Source organism: Anarrhichthys ocellatus, unplaced genomic scaffold (assembly GCF_004355925.1).
Source record: "Anarrhichthys ocellatus isolate YVR2014 unplaced genomic scaffold, GSC_Weel_1.0 scaffold52, whole genome shotgun sequence".
Classification (NCBI taxonomy): Eukaryota; Metazoa; Chordata; class Actinopteri; order Perciformes; family Anarhichadidae; genus Anarrhichthys; species Anarrhichthys ocellatus.
The window spans coordinates 168,042-186,952 of record NW_022280082.1 but is presented as its reverse complement, the minus strand read 5'-3'; the positions used below and the strand labels follow the sequence as shown (position 1 = coordinate 186,952).

Sequence of the window (18,911 nt, the reverse complement as noted above, 5' to 3'; positions counted from 1 at the left end):
ACGAGGGCGAGAGAAGCCTTTTCAGGAGTAACTGAAAATTAGCTCCCGACAGTATTCTATCACTGAAAGGAGCCACTGCTGATAACAATAGTAACTGTTCATCTGCAAACACACAATTTAAACCAACTATGACATATGATTTATAAAAAAGGTCCCAAAAATAGCATCAGCATGTGAACGGTTTAGTCATTGTCTTATGAATGTCCGCGCATGCATTGTTTACTTTACATTTACAATTATAATTCCAGTTGAAAGTGACCTCATCTAACACACCGTGAACCTCAATCCAAAAACAAAATGTATCAAACCAATGTAGGACAACTACCCGCCCCATCTATTGCAATGACAACTTAAAGTGCAGCAGTCTAAGACACTTCTTTCAGGCGGTAATTATTAAATTACACATTGTATTCAACCCCCCAAAGAATTCTTGGAACAGACAACATTCCTTTTATGATAAGATGAAGGTTGGCAGTGCATGTGGCTGAGTGTAGCAGCACTGCAAATACTAAAACAGGAGCTTGACAGTTGGATGCAATTATGATAGAAATAACAAAGCAAGTTGACACATTTGCTTACGACTGAAATATTCTCTAAAGCTCAACTAAAAAACGAAATATTTGAAGAAACTGTGGATGTGTGACAAAAGCCATGTTGAGTTTCCCCATGGTGCCAATATTACAGAGAAATGATTAGGGGCCCAATGTGAAGGCTTCGTGTGCGACACTCGTGTTTACATCCCTATACAGCCAATCTACAATATTACTCTCTACTAACTTCAGAGAAGGAGCCAACAGGCGACAGCAGGAACAGCCGGGGGAAATATGTTGCAAAAATAAATTCAGCCTCATTACTCCAGCTAGTAGGTCTATTCATATTTCACCACTATGCCAAGTTAACACCAGGACAGAGCACTATATTGTGCATGCCAATTTGCCACAAAAAAGAGTTCAGCAGTGACAAATGGCAACAAATTACTGCACACAAGGAGATAGCTTTAGCTTAATTAAAAGAAGAAATGGCAATAACACAGAGCACCGACAAGTCAAGATGTAAAGTACATATTAGCACAAGCCTTGTTGGCGGATTGAAATAGCCACTTTTCGGTACATACGGCCCCCTACCTTACTGGAGTATGTGGAGCAGGATCTAGTTCAGCTTACTCTGCAATACATGAAAAATAGAAATAAACAACAAATAATTAAAAGAGCCCAGAGGTGTCTGCCAGAACTAACTAGCCTGTCCTCCATTCATTAGGCATGTGGTTAAATCTGCTGTAAAAGTCTGCCAGTGTGCTTGGTGGGTATAAGTTCAAAAGGATAAACAGGATACATCTAAATATCTGGCCTACGGAATGAAAGCAAACTTACTGTAAACTACTACTGTTTGTTGTTTATATCCAGGCTTGACTCGGCATGTTAATGTGAAAAGAAAGAAAGATATCCGATACAAAATAACACGGGATATCCAAGCTTGAAATTGAACAGCTCAAGCTCCTGAAATGAGATATCTATCAAGTGGAACATGTAACACCGTCCTTACCATCCGACATCAAACTGGATTGCTTTTGGTCTTTTGCCCCCAAAAAAACAGAAGCATTTAAGATGGCAGATTCAGCTGTCATTAACAATAAACATCAGGTGACAGTTTGTTGTATTGTATTCATAAAATAAAGACATATTTTAAAACGAAACCTGCCATTGCCTGTCATGACCCAGTCTATGGTTTATCTACTTAAATAATACATGATGAGAAGAAGAAAAACACTGTAAACATCTTGTGTTTCTGACTGATAGTTTAAATCAAGCTAAAACAGTTGGGCCAGCTCATCCTTTGAATGTTCCCCTTAGGTGCCATGCTGATTCCTGCTGTGCAGACGTGGCTCAGGTCATTCATGTCACCACAGCAACAGTCACACTGACGTGTCATTCGCTGAGCAGTGTGCTCAGCTCTGGATCGCCTAACCCTATATCCGAGTGTGTTTGTGCATGTGCTAACAAGGTCAGTAGTTCAAACAGTGTGCATCAACAAACATTTCTCCCCGCTGACCTTCCCTTCGTGGTTTCAGTCAAATTGAACAAATCAGCCCTGTTTTCATCACCTCGCTCTCACTCTATCTCTCAACCTCCCTTTAACTTACCCTTCAACCTCCCACAGGCACAGAAGCTTATATATGATGAAAAACGTGCATTGCTCATAATAAAATTATGACACCACTTTGTTTGATAGTTTTGTTTACGTAAAGAAGGGATGATGTAAGGCCACAAGGCACTCATGTACATTATATATGGGAAGGGGGAGGGGAGCCATTTCCTGTAAGTGCTAGCATCATTTTTTTGTATATATACTTTCCTCAGATCTTTTTTGTTGTTGTTGTTGAATTGTGTTTTTTACATCTTGCATATAAATCTTCAAAGCAAACTGCAAATTGAAATAATACTGCTGCTTGTTCATTTTTTGGCGTTACATGAAAGCGCAACTCTGATTTGCCCGTTTGTTCTTAAAACAGATTAGCAGAGCAGACGACAATTTTACAGACCTGGTTAAAAAAAAGTATGGCCCCGGGAAATATCAATTTACTGAACTGCAGTATATCTTTTTGTTAGATTGATCATAAAACAGCTACAGTCAATCATGGTCTGCTTATTCCATCCAGCCAGCAATCAATAGTTTTATTTGCAATAGGACTTATTGTGTTGGGTTTTAACATGTTCATTCATTCGTACAGGCTTTTTCTTTTATGCTATATTGCTTTTTCTGGATTGTCTTGACTCTTTCACACTAAATTCCAACCACTATGAGACAGCAAGCGTGGTCACACGTGATGTCAGGAAGCATTTCATGACAATTTAGTTACCTAAATCTTTCTTCCGACAGTAAATCGTCAGCCGAGCTGGAAGCCCTTCTGGTTGGTGCAGTCATTGATCCACACCATAAGTCAGTGCAAATACACTCAGTGAACTTACTGACCCAAACGTGAAAAATGACTGATTACGACAATTGTATCTGAAACAAGAGGTTTATCCTAACAGTATAGAGGTGCATTGTAAGGATAAGTGGGAAAAAATAGAAAGCCTCCCAGTGTAAAATAATTACTATGTTTCTTGTGGAAGACACAACATTTACCAAAAATCACGATCAGGGCCACTTAGAGGTACTTTGCCATTGTGTGTAATTCAAGTAAAATAAGAGCAAAATAACTCTTATTTGTGACCTTCCAGAGTTCCACCCCTTCTTCACCTGTGTCATGACCTCAAAGTAACCAGAGAGCGCATTCAGAAGTCACTTAGTGTGATCAATACGGGATTGTGTTGCTCTAAGAAAAGGAGCAATACAGTGTAAGAGCACCACAGACCATGAGCTGACAAAGCAAGCTATTACAGTGACTATTAGAAAATGGATTACACCGTCGCTCAAACTGAAAGATTGATCAGATCTGCTTCTTGCTTAACAGTTGAATTCTATGACCAATTTCTAATTTATCTATAAATGTGTTCCATTCAAATCTCACATGATTAGATCACCTGATGATAACTCGTAGGTCAGTAAGATTGCATTGTTTTCTGTTGACCACTAATCATCTTTTCCCTGTTCAGTCTAAATGCATGTAGAGACAACTGCGTGTGTTTGCTGCCATCTAGTGTACAGATGCAAACATGGCAATACTTTTTTCCCCCATGCATTGCCTCATCTTCATGAATAGTATTTGTCTTAGTATGGACACATGTACCTACACTATGTACACCATTGCACCTGCCAGTACTCGCTATGCCTTATATTCACAATGCATAAATATATACATTTTATTTCATCCGACCTGAGTAAAATATCTATTTTTTAACTCCTTATATTTTTTTAAAAGATGCTTTCAGACAAAAAATACATTTTCCACTTTTATTTTCCATTGCACAGTAATCTCTATCTACAGAAATTCTAAATTTGTGTGGCAGCAGATAAAGTCATTAACATCCATGTGAAAGTTGCATAAAACTGTACAAGAAAATTGGCTACAATGAGAAAAATACTGCAACCCACTGATAACTGTTGAATCCAGGACAGAAGATGGCATATGGCAGATAGACAGGACTCCCTCTTGTTGCTTGAGTGTTTGGATTGTATTGGGTTAGAATACTGCATACTGTAGTGTATGGAGAAGAAACAAATCACTCAAATATGTAAAAAATATATATATATACATTGACAAAAAGAGAAAAAACCTGAAACAAACAAATAACAGTTGGGTGGGAGGGAAAGACATTGAACAGGTTTTCGGGGATGACCTCTAGCTAAGACTAGTTTTTTTTTCCTGAAGTTGTTTCCCCCCCCCCCCCCTTCTTCACCTTGGGGGTTAAAGACAGAGCTACCTATCAACATCCACACAACAATGCTTACTAAACACGGAGAAGGCCATATCTGTCACTGTGGAACCAAGAGAGTCAGTGGAGGACTCACTGGAGGAAGAGAGGAAGGCAAAGACTGAAGTGAATGAGAGTCCAAGCATGTGTGCAAAGACCAAACATGCGGCAGTTAAATTAAACCAGAATTTAGAGGTCATCCTCTTATGCTCAGTATCCTATCGTTATCTTCTTTTTATCGTCATTGGTGGCTTTAGTTAGTGTAACGGACACTCAACTGGACACAGACTAGGCTGGTGAGACCAGGACATCAACATTGATTATTAAAGAACCAAAATCTTAAATCATATCACTTAATTTATACGAGCACGCCCTGACACACATACAAACACGCATTCGCAAACACACAGATGAATACCATAAATATTGTGTCCGAGCTTTAGTGGAACGGTTCAGATTTTTTTGTTTTATGGAAACAGCCTCATCAACCAGCAGTTAGGCCTCTTCAAACATTAAACATCAGTCCAGATGTTACACTTTATGACATATTGTGAAACAATAGTACTATAAATGGCTGAGTTCCATTGCAACTTGCTCCATTTCTTGAACCCTGAAAATGATAACATTCCTAAAGGGACCTGATCCTCGGTCTGCACTCCGTGGGTGAAGTAACACTGTATTACACATATTACAGTCTGGTGGAATGACAAGCCAGATGATAATGCAATGGAAAAGCTGAAGCAACTCTTTGGCGTCAGAAAAAATATGGCCTCTCTCCTCTTCTGTTGCTGAGGCAACCTCGACGTTTACTTTCCAGTTGGTCTTAGATTGTCAAACTATTTACTTATATACAAATAAAGGTTAAAAGCCTGGTAGACAGAGAGATACGACACATTTGCACGGAAATAGAAACGAGATAATGATGAAGGTGAAAGTTTCTGACACCAAACACAACCGTCTCTTGCACCTCAATAAATAAATATTAACAAAGAAGTAACACGGACCACTTTCTCATACAGACAACTGTCAGCAAAACCTGAAATATGTTTTACATTGATGCCTTTAAAGGATTACACATCTGTATTTTCATTATCCTGCATATATGCATACACATAAATAGTGGATACTCGTGTATATATGAAATCGCCGTAGTCATCCAGAATTTGGAAACTCCACCACAGCTGTTATGCTATCAGTGTATTTAACAGTGATCTAATCAGCGCTTTTACAGTCACACTCACAGACTAAGCCAAACTGTGGAAGCGTATGACATTAGAGGGTGAGGGAGGCGGTTCGCATCAGGCCAATAGATGAAATTCTCAGGTAAACAATACATGTGTAAGGTTCATACCTCCTTTTCAGAGTCAAGAAAGCTGATGTTGCCATGTCAAGTGAGTACTAAATGATATATGCCTTTTATATCCTTGCCCTCCTTTTTTAGATTCCAGCCCTTTTCATAAGGAGAAATTATTTGAGTTGTTAAGATATAAGCCACAAAATGTATTTTTTCAACAAATCAAATATCATCCACTTTCACAACAATAGAAAAATAAGAGATTTTCCAATAATACAGACGGAGCAAAAAACCCAACGAATAACAAATAGAGGAATGGCAAGATAATAGAAATTAACATACACGCACACACGCACACACACACACACACACACACACACACACACTCACACTGTTGGTAACGATATGAAAGTCTGTAAGATACAGAGGAGAGTCTAGAGGTTGAGCGAGATGACGAAATATCCAGTGTACATCAAAATAGGTTGCTTTTATCCCCCTGACTCTCTGCATAGAGGAGGCGTCACTGTCACAGCACTTCCTGTGGCTCTCCAACGCCACTTTTCTTCAGCCTTCACACCCTGCTCCTCCTTCTCCTCGATGGGTTATTCCTTTCTTTTGTACTTGTCACTCTGAAGTGGATACAGCGTTGCACATTTATTAGATTTATGTATATATAATGATGTATTTAGATTCTTTTTCCTTCTTTTTACATTTTAAGAATTTTTTGTAGTCCATTTCTTCTTCAGGTATTTGTCTTTTTTTTCAGCTATGTTCTTCGGTTTGAATATTGGCCCCGATGGGCTCGGAGTGGAGACGACAATAAAGGACATTTTGGCATGTGAGAATGAAGAATCTCAAGGTGCGTGGGCCAATTGGCTACCTCGGAGGACAGTCAAGCAGAGATAAACAAAGAGACAAAAACATAATAAAAGACACCATTCATTTGCTCCCTCTGAGGTTGTCCTTCTCCCCTGTCTACCCTTCAGTTCCACCAAGTCTTACCAAGACTGAGGTAAGAACAGTATTCAACATTGTGCTAGGGAAGAAAATCCCAAGTGTCCCAGTGAAGAAGGCTTGCAGGGATGGAGGAATGGACAGACAGATGGGTGGGGGGTCACGGTGAGTCAAAATGAGCCAATGGAAGGTGACAGTTGTGTCCACGGAGCTCTGCTCCTCCCCCATCACTGATCAGATCTGGTACCATTTTTTGTCTTTGCACTTCAGCATCATCTGGAAACAGAGGAAATGTAGGAGTGAGAACATGGTTCAAATATGAGAACATTCCCAACTTGTAAGTTATACGGTCCATGATCCTCATGATTAAATCAAGGGTCAAAGTCCCGAGCCACAGTACTGTGAACATTCAACAGACATATACTGCCCTCTAGTGGGAGAATAGAGTAAGTGAGACAGATTTCCAAAACAATTTGAGAAGGCAGATCACTCTGACATTTCTCACAAACGTTTGCTTTGATACACAAGTCCATAACTCTGTTTGCAAAAGACTGCACACAGCTATTGTAACCAGCTCTGATGGTCAAATTAGAACTGAAATTAAAACAGCTGAAACAACGCTTATACAAACTTTTATGAATACCTCCTACCCTTAGAAGGGTATTTCTGAGTACACTATTTATTTCAGCCAAGACTTTATTTTTCACTCTGTGAGGCACCGCACACACATATTTATGTACGAGCTGGAACAGCTATGGTGTCCTTTCTGTGGCGTCACATAGGGTTCACTGTTAACAGATCTTAGACTGTTTACATCATGGGCGTGTTTGGAAAAGGAGTCTGCGCTGGCCATCATGGCAGCTGTCCTCTCATCCAGCTCGCCCAGTTTCTGGCCTCTTTCATCCAGTGCTATTCGGGCGCGCGCCAGATCTCCAACGACACCAGACGCTGCTCCTTTCATGCCCTCAAGGCCACCTGGGCCTGGGATGTGCTGGGCCAGACTTCGGGATGCCTTTCCAGAGGATATCTCCCCGACTGAGTGAAGAAATGAAAGGAAATAAACAGCGGGAGACGTGTGAGGGAGAGGTTGAATCAACAAAGGACTGAACCACTGTATATCTGGGCATGTGTAGGTTTGGCATACATAGCTCCTCTCTGTCCAGTGACTGTGCTCCTCCCCCAAAGAGGCCTTTGAAGAACCCTCTGTTGGGTGCCTCTGGTGTCTCCACTGGTGTAAACAGTTCACCCAGCATCTCCTGTAACATCAACACACACACACACACACATCATCCTGCTACATACAGTTTGACTGTCTGTGTCTTACAGTGTTTTGTTATCCACTGCAATACGCTACAGACAGAGTCTAGTATGCAGTTTCTCAGGTAAAACATACACACCAATATACAGTTCTCAAATATATTTCCTTTATCTTATCCAGATCATTTAAATGATCATGTCAACTGACTTAAACATGCACTGCTTTCTATGCAGCACAACATGCAGTTTGTTTATGCTCCCAAGGCAATGGGATATAATCTGAAAAACTCCTGAACCATGACTCATTAAATCCATATGCATGCTGTCCTGCATACAGAATGCTAACTGACCTGTAGGTTTTCACAGGTGTCCTGGCTGTAAGTGAGCCTCTGGGCCTCAGTGGGGGAGCAGAGGTACATGGCCTGACCCAGGTTGGTGAAGCAGAACGTCCTTGCTATCCGCATGTCTGTCAAAGGCAGGTAGTTTACATCCATGAGCGGTCTCAGTCCCGGCACACTAGACAGGGGGACACAGAGACGATGTATATGATTTTAGATCTATTATAAGAATGTTATAACGCTGACAATAGATTATATTTTAGCCTTGGTCAGCACCTACACACAAGATTACTGTAGTTGATGTAAATATTTCAAGTTTTTCAACAGCACATTTCAATCTCCTGAAACATTGATGGCAATGTTTTTGCACGACACACACACACACACACACACACACACACACACACACACACACACACACACACACACACACACACGCAGACAGTTGGGCATCCTTCCTTTGTCAGACACCCATATGGATGGCTGTTCTATCTCCGTGTCTCTCCTCTATGGACAGGAAGATTAATGAGGATGAGCGACAGACTTAGACACCCCTCCACCCGTACGCTTCCATACACAACATGAAAATGAACCTGGTACGTCTACATGTGTATGTGCATGCCTGTATGGGAAGTTTCTAGCCTTAAAGTTTAAGTTTAAATTGAACGGTTAAATTTAGGAGGATTATGTTAGCGTTGGGGTCACGAGAGGATGGAGGATAGGACAGAGGTCTGAGGATGTGACCGAATGTTGGCTGTGGGTGTGTACGAGGACAAAAGTTTGAGTCTGACTTTGAAGGACAACTTGAGCAAAAAGAAAAGTTTCATTGAGGACATAATATGATGAGCATGTGTGCCTCAGTGGTGACAGCATTTATTTCTGCCATTTAAAAGTTAAGACAATCTTCAACCCCCATAATATTGTTAAACCACACTTGTAGAATATAGGGAATTAGGAATGGATAAAAAGAAAGCTACAACTAAGAGCAACAGTCTTTCAAGGATACTTCCTAAATTGAATCATATGAACATGATTCATTCAAACTGACTTTGACTGATACATTTTAATAATAACCAGCTATTTTTGACTGACGCGGACTGACATGTTTCTCACCTGAGGGTCATGATGTGGCCATTGGCGCAGAAACAGGCCAGACACACGCCTCGGCTCATCTGCACCACATCTGCCCGTAGGATGAAGGAGGTCTCTGTGATACTGTGTTTATAGATGCAGGTCTGGGAGGGGAGGGAAATGACTTTGGCCTGTTTCTCCGAACACACCACAGCGTACTGGCTCTCGTTGAGGTCCTGGGAGGTGGAAGGGGACACTGAGACGGGCCGGCGCTTACGGACCTTCTCTCTTTCTTCACCATCTGCGGTCACGTTGGGCTCAAACCAAGGCTCAAAGGCAGGGGGCAGCATGGAACCTGTAGAATCCAGGAAAGACATCCGCATGATGCTGCCCTTCAGCCGCACCAGCATGCCTGATGAATGGAAAGAAAGGGCTTGTTACTGAAATTTGAATTGAAATTACATTTTTAAAACCTTTCAACTCTGATTGTATAATAGACAATGTTGTGAACATCATTAGACAACTTGCACAAATCAATCTGGTTTTCATCTGCTATAGCAACATAACGGCTATGCATTACTCCCTTCTGGTATCCCGTTACCCACCTGTTGGTGAAACGATAACTGGCTGCAGTTGCCGTTGCTCCCCAGCAGGTGGCATTGTGAGAGCTAGAGCGAGCACCGTGCCCAGAGTGGTGCCCACGTACAGGCAGGGGGTCAAAGTGCTGTCCCCCTTCCGGGCAAAGGCCTCGCTAAAGTGGAAGGAGCTGATGGCCTCTCGTGCTTCCTTGTCGATACTGGTGACGCTGGAGGAGCGGGAGCGGCTGAAAGAATTGTCCCGGTGGTCTAATGGGTTGGCACCCCGCGGCGGGCATACAGACAGGAGGACAGTAAGGAGAAAACAGAGAGAGGTAAAGCACCCGCAAAGCAGTACAATCACAAGACAGCCAACACAGATGTGGATTCTGTACATGAAAAAATGAAGTCACAAAAAACATTTTGTCATAGTGTCCTAGTAAATGAAACACACTGGACCTTAACAGCATTTGACATTTTACAGCAAACTCGAGACATATTACTATTTTGTTTATGACTGAACTCTGTAAGATACTGAAGATACATAGAAAATCCAAGAATATCGGTTTGCATTCTTAACAGTGGGTACATATAAAAAAGCCTGGTCTAATTTAAGCAGCATCACCTGAAACCTTACTGATGGTGACTTTAGATTATACACACTTTATATAATATATTATACAATAAGACACAAATTCAGTGCAATTATGAGTTTGAACATTTTCGCAGGCCAACCAATATTTTCAAAATATTCCATCCCCAATCAATGGTTTTATTAGTATGAAAGAAGTGGCTGTTAGGCACTTTGGTTACATGTGTATAACATTAAAACTCTGAAACAAAACATACAGGTAAATGTCTTGGCACTTGCACATTTTAATTTGACAATGTTCCATCCAATGTTATTGGTAGAAGAATGTTGTACACCACAGCCTACACAATGCGACAGTATTGCTATTCGAGCAATTTGTAAGGCACCAATCAGACAGAGAAAGGAAAGACATGAAGAACAGAGAAGAGAAAGAGGAAGCTGCGAAAGTAGCAGAAAGCATCACGGTGAGATGGAGTGTGCATAGTTTAGCTTAGCACCACTGACCTCTAATAGAACCCCCACCAAGTTCAAAAAGTGGGCGTTTCACACTGAATTTAATTCAAACACTTAAATTTTGCTTAATCAATTTCAATTCTGGTCAGATCAGTGCTACTTTTGTCTCATGCAAACTTAAATAAAATACCCGCTCAGCTTGCCAATTCTGAGGCTAATAACCAGATAAAACTGGACTAATGGGATGTGTGAGTCCAGTTGAAGTGAGAAAGATATACTGCATTTCATAAAAATTGTTTGGCGACAAGTCAAGGCTTACCCAAGTCTGGCTTTAGCTCAGTAGGCAAGCTTAATTTCCGTGACATCTTTGCTGGAAAAAAGAGAACATCCCTCTTTACAAAGACACGTCTATGCTAACACACGATGCCATGCAAAGCTAGATAACTAGCACTGGGCTAGGATTGTGCACAAAGCTAAAATACACAAAAACGACAGAAGGCTGTGGAACAAAGTGCCAGGGGGATTGTTTCATTGACTAGAGGAGCCAATATGCTTTACACAGTAGAAGATACTGTGTAAGGACTCAAGAGACAACCCTGTGCATCACAGAGGCATGCTGTGAAAGACAAAACGAAGGAGGTGACACCCTGGTTGCACAGTGCCCTGCAAGAGAGGACTGATACAGTGAGATACATCAAAACTGCACAGCCATTCAGGACCGTCATGCCACGGGAGCATGCACCAAGAACAGGGAGGCAACAGAAAACAGAAAACACTGAGATGGAAGAAGACAGTGGAAAAAGATGGTTACTGAAGGCTAGCTAAACTTTGGTCACCTATATACATTTTATTTTACTTATTTTTGCTTCTTTCATTAATAACCGTGTGAGGCAGATTTACCCAAAACTATCTCAGCTAGTGCAACATAGAGTTGATTACTGTATGTGTGCATATCTTGCTAAATGTATTGGGTTTATTAGCTCTGGTGCTCAAATCGTTCCATCTTTTAAAAGAGTGAACTTATAAATAGAAACAACAATGAATGAAGGTCTTGGATGTTATTTCTGTAGGAGAAGAAGTAGGAGAAACTATATGATGAAAGGGGACATTCATCTTGCGTTAACTTAGATGTGATGTTCACTGATGGTAGTTGTAAAGAAATGGCTGGCTGCCAAGTTCTTTTTGTGTTTGAAAACTAACAGAAACCCACCTTGACAAAGGAAGAAATATAAAATAAAAACCCTGAAAAGTCTGTGACATCCTTAATATCCTTAAGCTCAAATTGAGTTGGGTTTAACTTGATTACATTTTGTTTGTCTCCATTTAGAATAAGTGCCAGAGGCATAATTTTAATGACTGACACTTCAACTATAATCCAGTTTTCAAAGCTCGCTGTTGTCCAGCTCTTGTCCATAATTTACGGACACAAATCTAAAGTGAACACGCGGCTTACTCTTACTTTAATTTAAGGGCCCTGCATATCCCCGCAGGTGTTTTCACTTAGTCTGGCTACATAGAAGTTGAGAGGAAATGTGGGAATTACATGAGGTCACCAAATTCCATCAACCAAAAATAATTAAAAAAGGGTTAAGGTCTCTGCCCTTACAGGTGCAACAAAGCAAACAGGAAGGAGAGGGAAAATGTGCTGTATATTCCGAGGCTTAGAATATTTATAAAAACATGTCTTGTGAAACTTTTAGCAGGGCTTTAACGGGGTTCACACCAATTAAATGAGGTCAGGCTAGTTTGAAGACTCTATGACGTTGGTTTGAGAAGGACTGGTCTGGGCAAGGGCAAAAACTCCAGTCTCTGAAGTTTCGGCCATTTGAGATACCTACTCATTGTCACCTGAATCAGAAAGAAGGAAGGATCCCGAATCCCGGCCTTCCACAGACAAAACACGTTACTTTTGAGCAGCTGATATGTCATTATCTATTTCATCAACACACACACACACACACACACACACACACACACACACACACACACACTCAAGGTACACAAAGACACAGTTGGACAAATGAGTTGCTCTCTGCTCTGTGGCGTCGTCATACTGTACTGTGGACAGAGCCAATCATGTAACTTGTAATGTAGACAGGGAACCTGTTGTAGGAGGTCAGGACAGATATCACACGCAGGCACATTTACATTATGACACTCGTGCTACGTACATGTAGCATGCAATGTGAGTCCTAAGGCAATGAAGCTCTATCGTGTGTTTATACAGACAGCTGAATTCCTGCATGCTTCCAAGTTGGCCTCTGCTCTATGAGCTTTCAGTTCTCGGTGTACAGTTTTTAACCATGTACTTGAGTACAGAAGCAAAATATATGAGCACCATGTCATTTTAGTCAAGAAAGAAAAAAAAAATTCTGTTGTTTATAATTCAATACAGTGAGAACCGAACGACAGTGGAACAGAAGCTAACCCAGAAGTGAAGCTGAACTTTGGTTCTCTGTTCTCTAATCTATTTCTTCCCACTGTGGAGACCATGACACGGAGGACAGAGACAGGTGGGGGAGGGGGACAAATCTGGACGTTGTCCTGCCTAAACAGCCTCTAATGAATATCTTTGGCCAACCTTACCTCCTCTACCACCTCCATTGTAGAATTGCTGTAGATTGCTGTTTGACATCAACACTTTTGGGGGTGTAAGGGGTAGAGTAGAGTAAATGTGCAGTTAGAAACACCCTTTGGCTTATTACGACACACAAGCTGTCGCTATTTACTCTGATGTTCAGGACACTGGTTTGACTCAAATACGGGTGGAACCGTACACAGATAGATCTAGCTATAGCCTTTTGGGTTTTAGGCAGAGCCCTCTGGAAGGGTTCCAGGTGGAACCAAAAAAGGTACTCCTTTAAAGACAAGTTGAAGAACCCGTTATGGTTCTAGTTAACACCGTTATTTCTTAGAGAGTAATAACTTGCTACTGATGTTTTTTATTGTGCTGCGTGTAAATCCTTCCAATATTAAATGCATAATCAAGAGCGTCTGTCCTATTACTGTAAGTGCTTTAGCATTGACAAATGTAAGCTGTGAATTTAAGTTGTTTTTAATGCAAATGAAAAACTAAACCAAGGATTTTCTTGTATTAAATGACACTCTCCTGGGCACTAATGGAGTCTTAATTCATCATTCTGCAACTTCTTTCAATGCAAAACAGGGTAATCTGCATGAAAAGAGATCTAAAATATGTTTCTTCCACTGGCAGAAACAAACAGAAAAAAAGCTTAACCCTAGACTAAATAACTGTTTTCCTTTGCAGAAAGACACTTCATCGCGCTCTCCGTCCTATGAATAATGCAGAGCAGACAGATGTATCAGAACACAGTCTGGTGGCACCGGAGGGGGGGGGGGGTTGGGACAGGCATCATACCTGCAGCAGGACTCCAGAATTTGAGATTTGTTTTCCGTTTGACCTTTTTAAAAAAAAAGCTCCTTATTTTCAGTGCCAAGTTACCCCTAATGAGATGGATATGGGCTGCTCTCTCTTCAAGCACCTTCAGCTGAAATACTAATGATGCAGATTAAGAAGGAGGCAAGTAAAAGAGCAACAGAGAGTCCTACTGTTGCAACACAGAGCAAGGTCCTTCTGTGGCTGTGGTGCATGATATACTAAGTGAAAATTGATTTTGTTTGTTCGCATTTGGTCTTATTCACTGATATGAAAACTGCTGAATATGACAATGTTCTGAACAGATCGGCACCCAGACACATGTTAAATGTTAAACTGAAAGAAGATCCCTGCTCAAAATCCAAAAAGTTAATTCACATCATCTGGCAACTGATATAACTGTGGTATATTTTTCCCAATTATGCAGTTACTAAATATGTAAAAATTGCCAAGGCCCTTCAGGTTGATCTTTTACTTTTTTAACTTATTCTCTAATTAATGTAAATTACTGGGTTTCTCGACCAGAATGTTAATTTTTGGTTTCATTCAGTGTAAAATTCTTAGCTGTCACACTGAATTAGCATCATGGAGATTGGATACGTTCACAGCCTATAGCCCAGGTTTTCAGGATACAATGTGAGATTAAAACAAATTTATTCCTGTCTATTGATCTCTGCAAAGTGGTAAAAAAAAGCATTCACAAATGTGAAAATACTCCCATAAACGTATGGCAATGAACTCAAAAAGAGCATTTCTAAAAACTGTGGTGGAATGAAATCGACAGCCAGACAATTTTATGGTTCAACAAAAAAGAAAACCTGTTAAGTTCCAGTTTGATGAGCAACAATTTCAATAAAAAAGTATTAAAAGTAGAGGCTCTTTAGAAACTTTAATCGTACACCATAACCAATGTTCCTCTTGCATTCAAATACATGGCATAATACGTATATATCTTTTTTTCTTTTCTGGTTCAGGGCTTGGCTTTTACGTCTAGATAACACAAAGCCTCTGCTATATTTCTCCCACTTTTTCTTTAATAAGACACTGAAGGACATGTTACCTGAAGTAGGGGACTTGCAGCGGTCCTCTGATGTGGCTGAGCCCTCGTTAATGTCGCACAGACCTGCAGCAGACATCATACAATTAAATTCATGCAAACTAAAGCAGGCCGAAAAGAGTTTAACACCACACTTTTTACTTCATAATACACTGCAGAGAGTACAAATAGATGATTCCCATGTCTAATGTTCTCTTCACTTGACAGCTAATCCGACCTACAGACTAGCCCTGTGTCAGTTCAGCTCATAATTCAAAAACAATAAAGATTTTGTGCATCTTTAATGTTTCTTCATCCAGTTGTAAGTCTAATTCCTTCATTTGTCGCGTGCATGTTTTTGTGTGTGTGTGTGACATTGTCCTGTGAGGCAGAAAGCCAAGCAGACAGCAGTCCCTGTTGGCATGGAAACACAGCTGGACGCCTAATTACTGCTCACACTTGCCAAGCTCTGACAGGTGCCAGCCCACTGCTCACCAGTCGGTGACACCAGATGCTCTGTGTGTATTTACATGTGCGCGTGCTTGTGCATATGTGAGCGTTTGAGTGAATGCATACATTGGTTTTGTTTGTGCCTGTATGCACATGTGTGCGTAAACAATCGACAGCATCACAAATGAATCCCTCAATGTCCACAGCTTTCTAATTCATCCATCAAACTTTTGCTTAAGCATGGGCAGTGCGTCGTCATGACACTGCGGCATCCTCTACGCAGCTGCACTGCCGTCATCTAACACTGGGTGGCAGTGTGTCCATACGGAAAGCATCTTAAATAGCTATCAGTGGTACCATGAGGCTGCAGTGTGGAAAAGGGATGGGCTGTGAGAGTGAGTGTGTGTGTGTGTGTGTGTGTGTGTGTGTGTGTGAATGAGAAGAGAGAGAGAGAAGATGGACAGAGAAAGAGTTACCAGCCTTGTGAACTGAGCCTAAATGGCATCGTTTTCAATGTGTTGTTCTATGACTTCATTCGTTCTCACATCAGTTCAAAGACGTTTGGACCTTTGGGGTTACTTGAAACTCATCATAATGTTCCCTGAAAGACTGATGACAACACTATCACACTTGATGTCGCTCTCTTTGAAATCGAGTCAGCAAGTCAGAAACCGTGGCAATATTCTGGATACTGATATCAATTTTGAAAAATCACATGACCAATATATCACGAGAACAACGTTTTATCACTTCGACAATAAATATATAAAAACTGTGAGCATTTATATTTCAACTGACTCTCCGAAAGTGGTTCTTGTATATAATTATCTCAAGCAGGTTAGACTGCCGTGGCGCTCTATTTGCAGGATTATGAAAAAACATCCGTAGGACGACTCCAGCTCATTCAAGAGTCGCTACACGTCTAATCTAATCTACATATTACCGAAATCACTTAATTCACTGGCTCCCGGAACAATAAAGAATCACCTTTAAAATCCTGCTAATAATCTATAAAGCACTTGCCTCCTCAGTTAATTTCTGATTTGCTCACTGACTATAACCCAATCTGGCCTCACAGATCATCAGTGTGTGTGTGTGTGTGTGTGTATGGCCACATTTGTCTCTAGTACAGTTGGTTTCATGTACGGCCATGTGATAGGGCAGAGAATTCTATTGCACATTTAAATGTGTAAAATAAAATTTTCATTACCATATAATTCTAACCCAGACCTTTACTGTAAATAAACCTTGAATTAGAAATTACGATTTTGCTTCTTAGTTTATATCACAAGTTATTTTGCACAATTTTAGCTTAATGGCAGGAATTTCAAAAACAAGAGGGGAAAAAATAAATAATTTTGTACAGCATTTCCAATTCGAAGCTAAACACTCTGAGCTAGTGGGGCTGAAAGAACAGATGAGCAGCGCCACCTAAAATAAATGGCTTTAGTTTCTGGGCATTAAACAACAGGCACTAATACAATAAGTGCAACGTTATTTCTTGTGGCTGCACTGTAATGGCAAGAAAAACAAACATCTACTGCTGAGAGTGGTCAGAAAAGTTGAGACTTTTTTTTTCTTACTCTTCTCCTTCTTATCCCTTTTCCTCATTACCTCCAGAGGGCTGTCGTGTCTTTCTTGGCGAGCGGGGCTGTCTCTGGTAGGGGTCATTGGAGCCGTAAAGCTCGACCGTCCCCAAGTTGAGCACCACCGTCTTCTGGACGTAGTCCACCACCGCCAGACCATTACTGTTGCCAAACACCACACTGGAGAGGGGGTGACAGAGTCAGTGGGGGAGGTGGAAGAAGTAGGAGGGGAGTCAGAGAAAGAAAGATGAAAAGGCAGAGAAAAGGAGAGTTGGGTTATAGCAACGTTGGTATGAGATTTGATTTAATCTTTAGAGCACAAAAACAGCTTGAATATCCAAAATTTTCCAGGCAGTCATAAGTCGGGTTGACAGGCCTGGTTGTTACGTTAGCCGTGAGCAGTTGCTGCTTGAACAGCAAAAAGTGGTCTTTATAGATTTTCGTTTAAGTTTTTCACTTCCGATGATACAGCCACGAGGATAAGTAGTGGGCACCGAGAGGACCTGGTTCTAGTCTTGACTGCAATGTTCCCGTTTGTATACTTACAGGCCGTAGGAGGAATTGAGCGCCAGACTTGTGATCTGCTGCGGAGGCTCTCCGCTCACCCACACTAACTGGACCACCAAATCTACCTGGTAACCAGCAGACTGCTTCAGAGGGGTGCTGCGCACTCTGGAGAGAGGAACATTGGGGGAAACCAGAAAGGGGCCAGAAAATGAAAAGAAAAGAGACTTTAAAAAGAGGGTTTTCATAAAGAGAATGACAAACGGTGCAGCTGCAGTTCTGAAGCCGTTGTGTGTCGAGTGTCTGGCATGAGTGGCTGCAATGGGATGAAGGGGAGGCTGTGGCTGAGAATGCTTCAGGCGCTGACTAAGTCTGTGCAAGAGTGCTTGAGGCAAAAAACAAGACTCTTGTGTGTATGATTGTGTATAAGAATGTGTGCAAGTGCTCCTGGTGCTTATGGGAGTTTATGTAATTGGCATGTGTGTATGCATGTGTGTGCTTCGTACTTGAGGCAGGGCATGTTGCCTCCGTCAGAGTTGTTGCTGCTGGTGGAGGGGTGTGAAGGTGGGCCGCTTGTCTGAGGGGAGGCACCGGGGGTGGGAAGCGCCGATGTCTGTTCTCCCCCCCCACAGTCTGGAGACTCTATGTCGTTCAGCTCGTACTGCATTCGCACCTCGAGTAACTGTGTAGGACACACACACAGAGGACCGAGAGGAGAAAAGACATAAGCATATTTATTACAAGAGGAGATAATAAAAGGTCCAAAACTCTTGTAAACAACTATTGTTCATGAATTCCCCCTGAGGATGGGAAAAGTCATTTGACCGTGAGTAACAACCACATATGTACATTCACACAGAGTCACTTTGATATTAGAGATTTGTGTGACACGCATGTATGTGCTTGTGTGTAGGCAGATTGAGGTCCTCCAATACTGAAATATTCCATTCCTTCTAAGTCCTCCTTCAGGCTACTTCTCTGCAACCTCCGCCTTCGTAGAGTCACACACACACACACACACACACACACACACACACACACACACACAC

The 18,911-nt window shown here is 41.4% G+C and overlaps 1 protein-coding gene across 4 annotated transcripts in view; it reads right to left on the bottom strand.

Moving 5' to 3' along the window:
- Positions 1–3,880: 3,880 nt before the first annotated feature.
- stxbp5a (syntaxin binding protein 5a (tomosyn)) overlaps positions 3,881–18,911 on the bottom strand; it is an 83,980-nt gene continuing 68,949 nt past the window's right edge. Inside the window, exons 16-27 of one of the 4 annotated variants that reach the window (XM_031870433.1) lie at positions 18,369–18,544; positions 17,905–18,030; positions 17,387–17,538; positions 15,347–15,409; positions 13,476–13,529; positions 11,209–11,259; positions 9,875–10,156; positions 9,312–9,681; positions 8,211–8,376; positions 7,748–7,859; positions 7,418–7,638; positions 3,881–6,879 (exon numbers count right to left, since the gene is read on the bottom strand). In XM_031870433.1, the coding sequence (XP_031726293.1) occupies positions 6,838–6,879; positions 7,418–7,638; positions 7,748–7,859; positions 8,211–8,376; positions 9,312–9,681; positions 9,875–10,156; positions 11,209–11,259; positions 13,476–13,529; positions 15,347–15,409; positions 17,387–17,538; positions 17,905–18,030; positions 18,369–18,544 (1,815 nt within the window). In that variant the 3' untranslated portion in view covers positions 3,881–6,837. The remainder of the gene's footprint in view (positions 6,880–7,417; positions 7,639–7,747; positions 7,860–8,210; positions 8,377–9,311; positions 9,682–9,874; positions 10,157–11,208; positions 11,260–13,475; positions 13,530–15,346; positions 15,410–17,386; positions 17,539–17,904; positions 18,031–18,368; positions 18,545–18,911) is intronic. The other 3 variants (XM_031870434.1, XM_031870435.1, XM_031870436.1) reach the window with 3 other exon arrangements.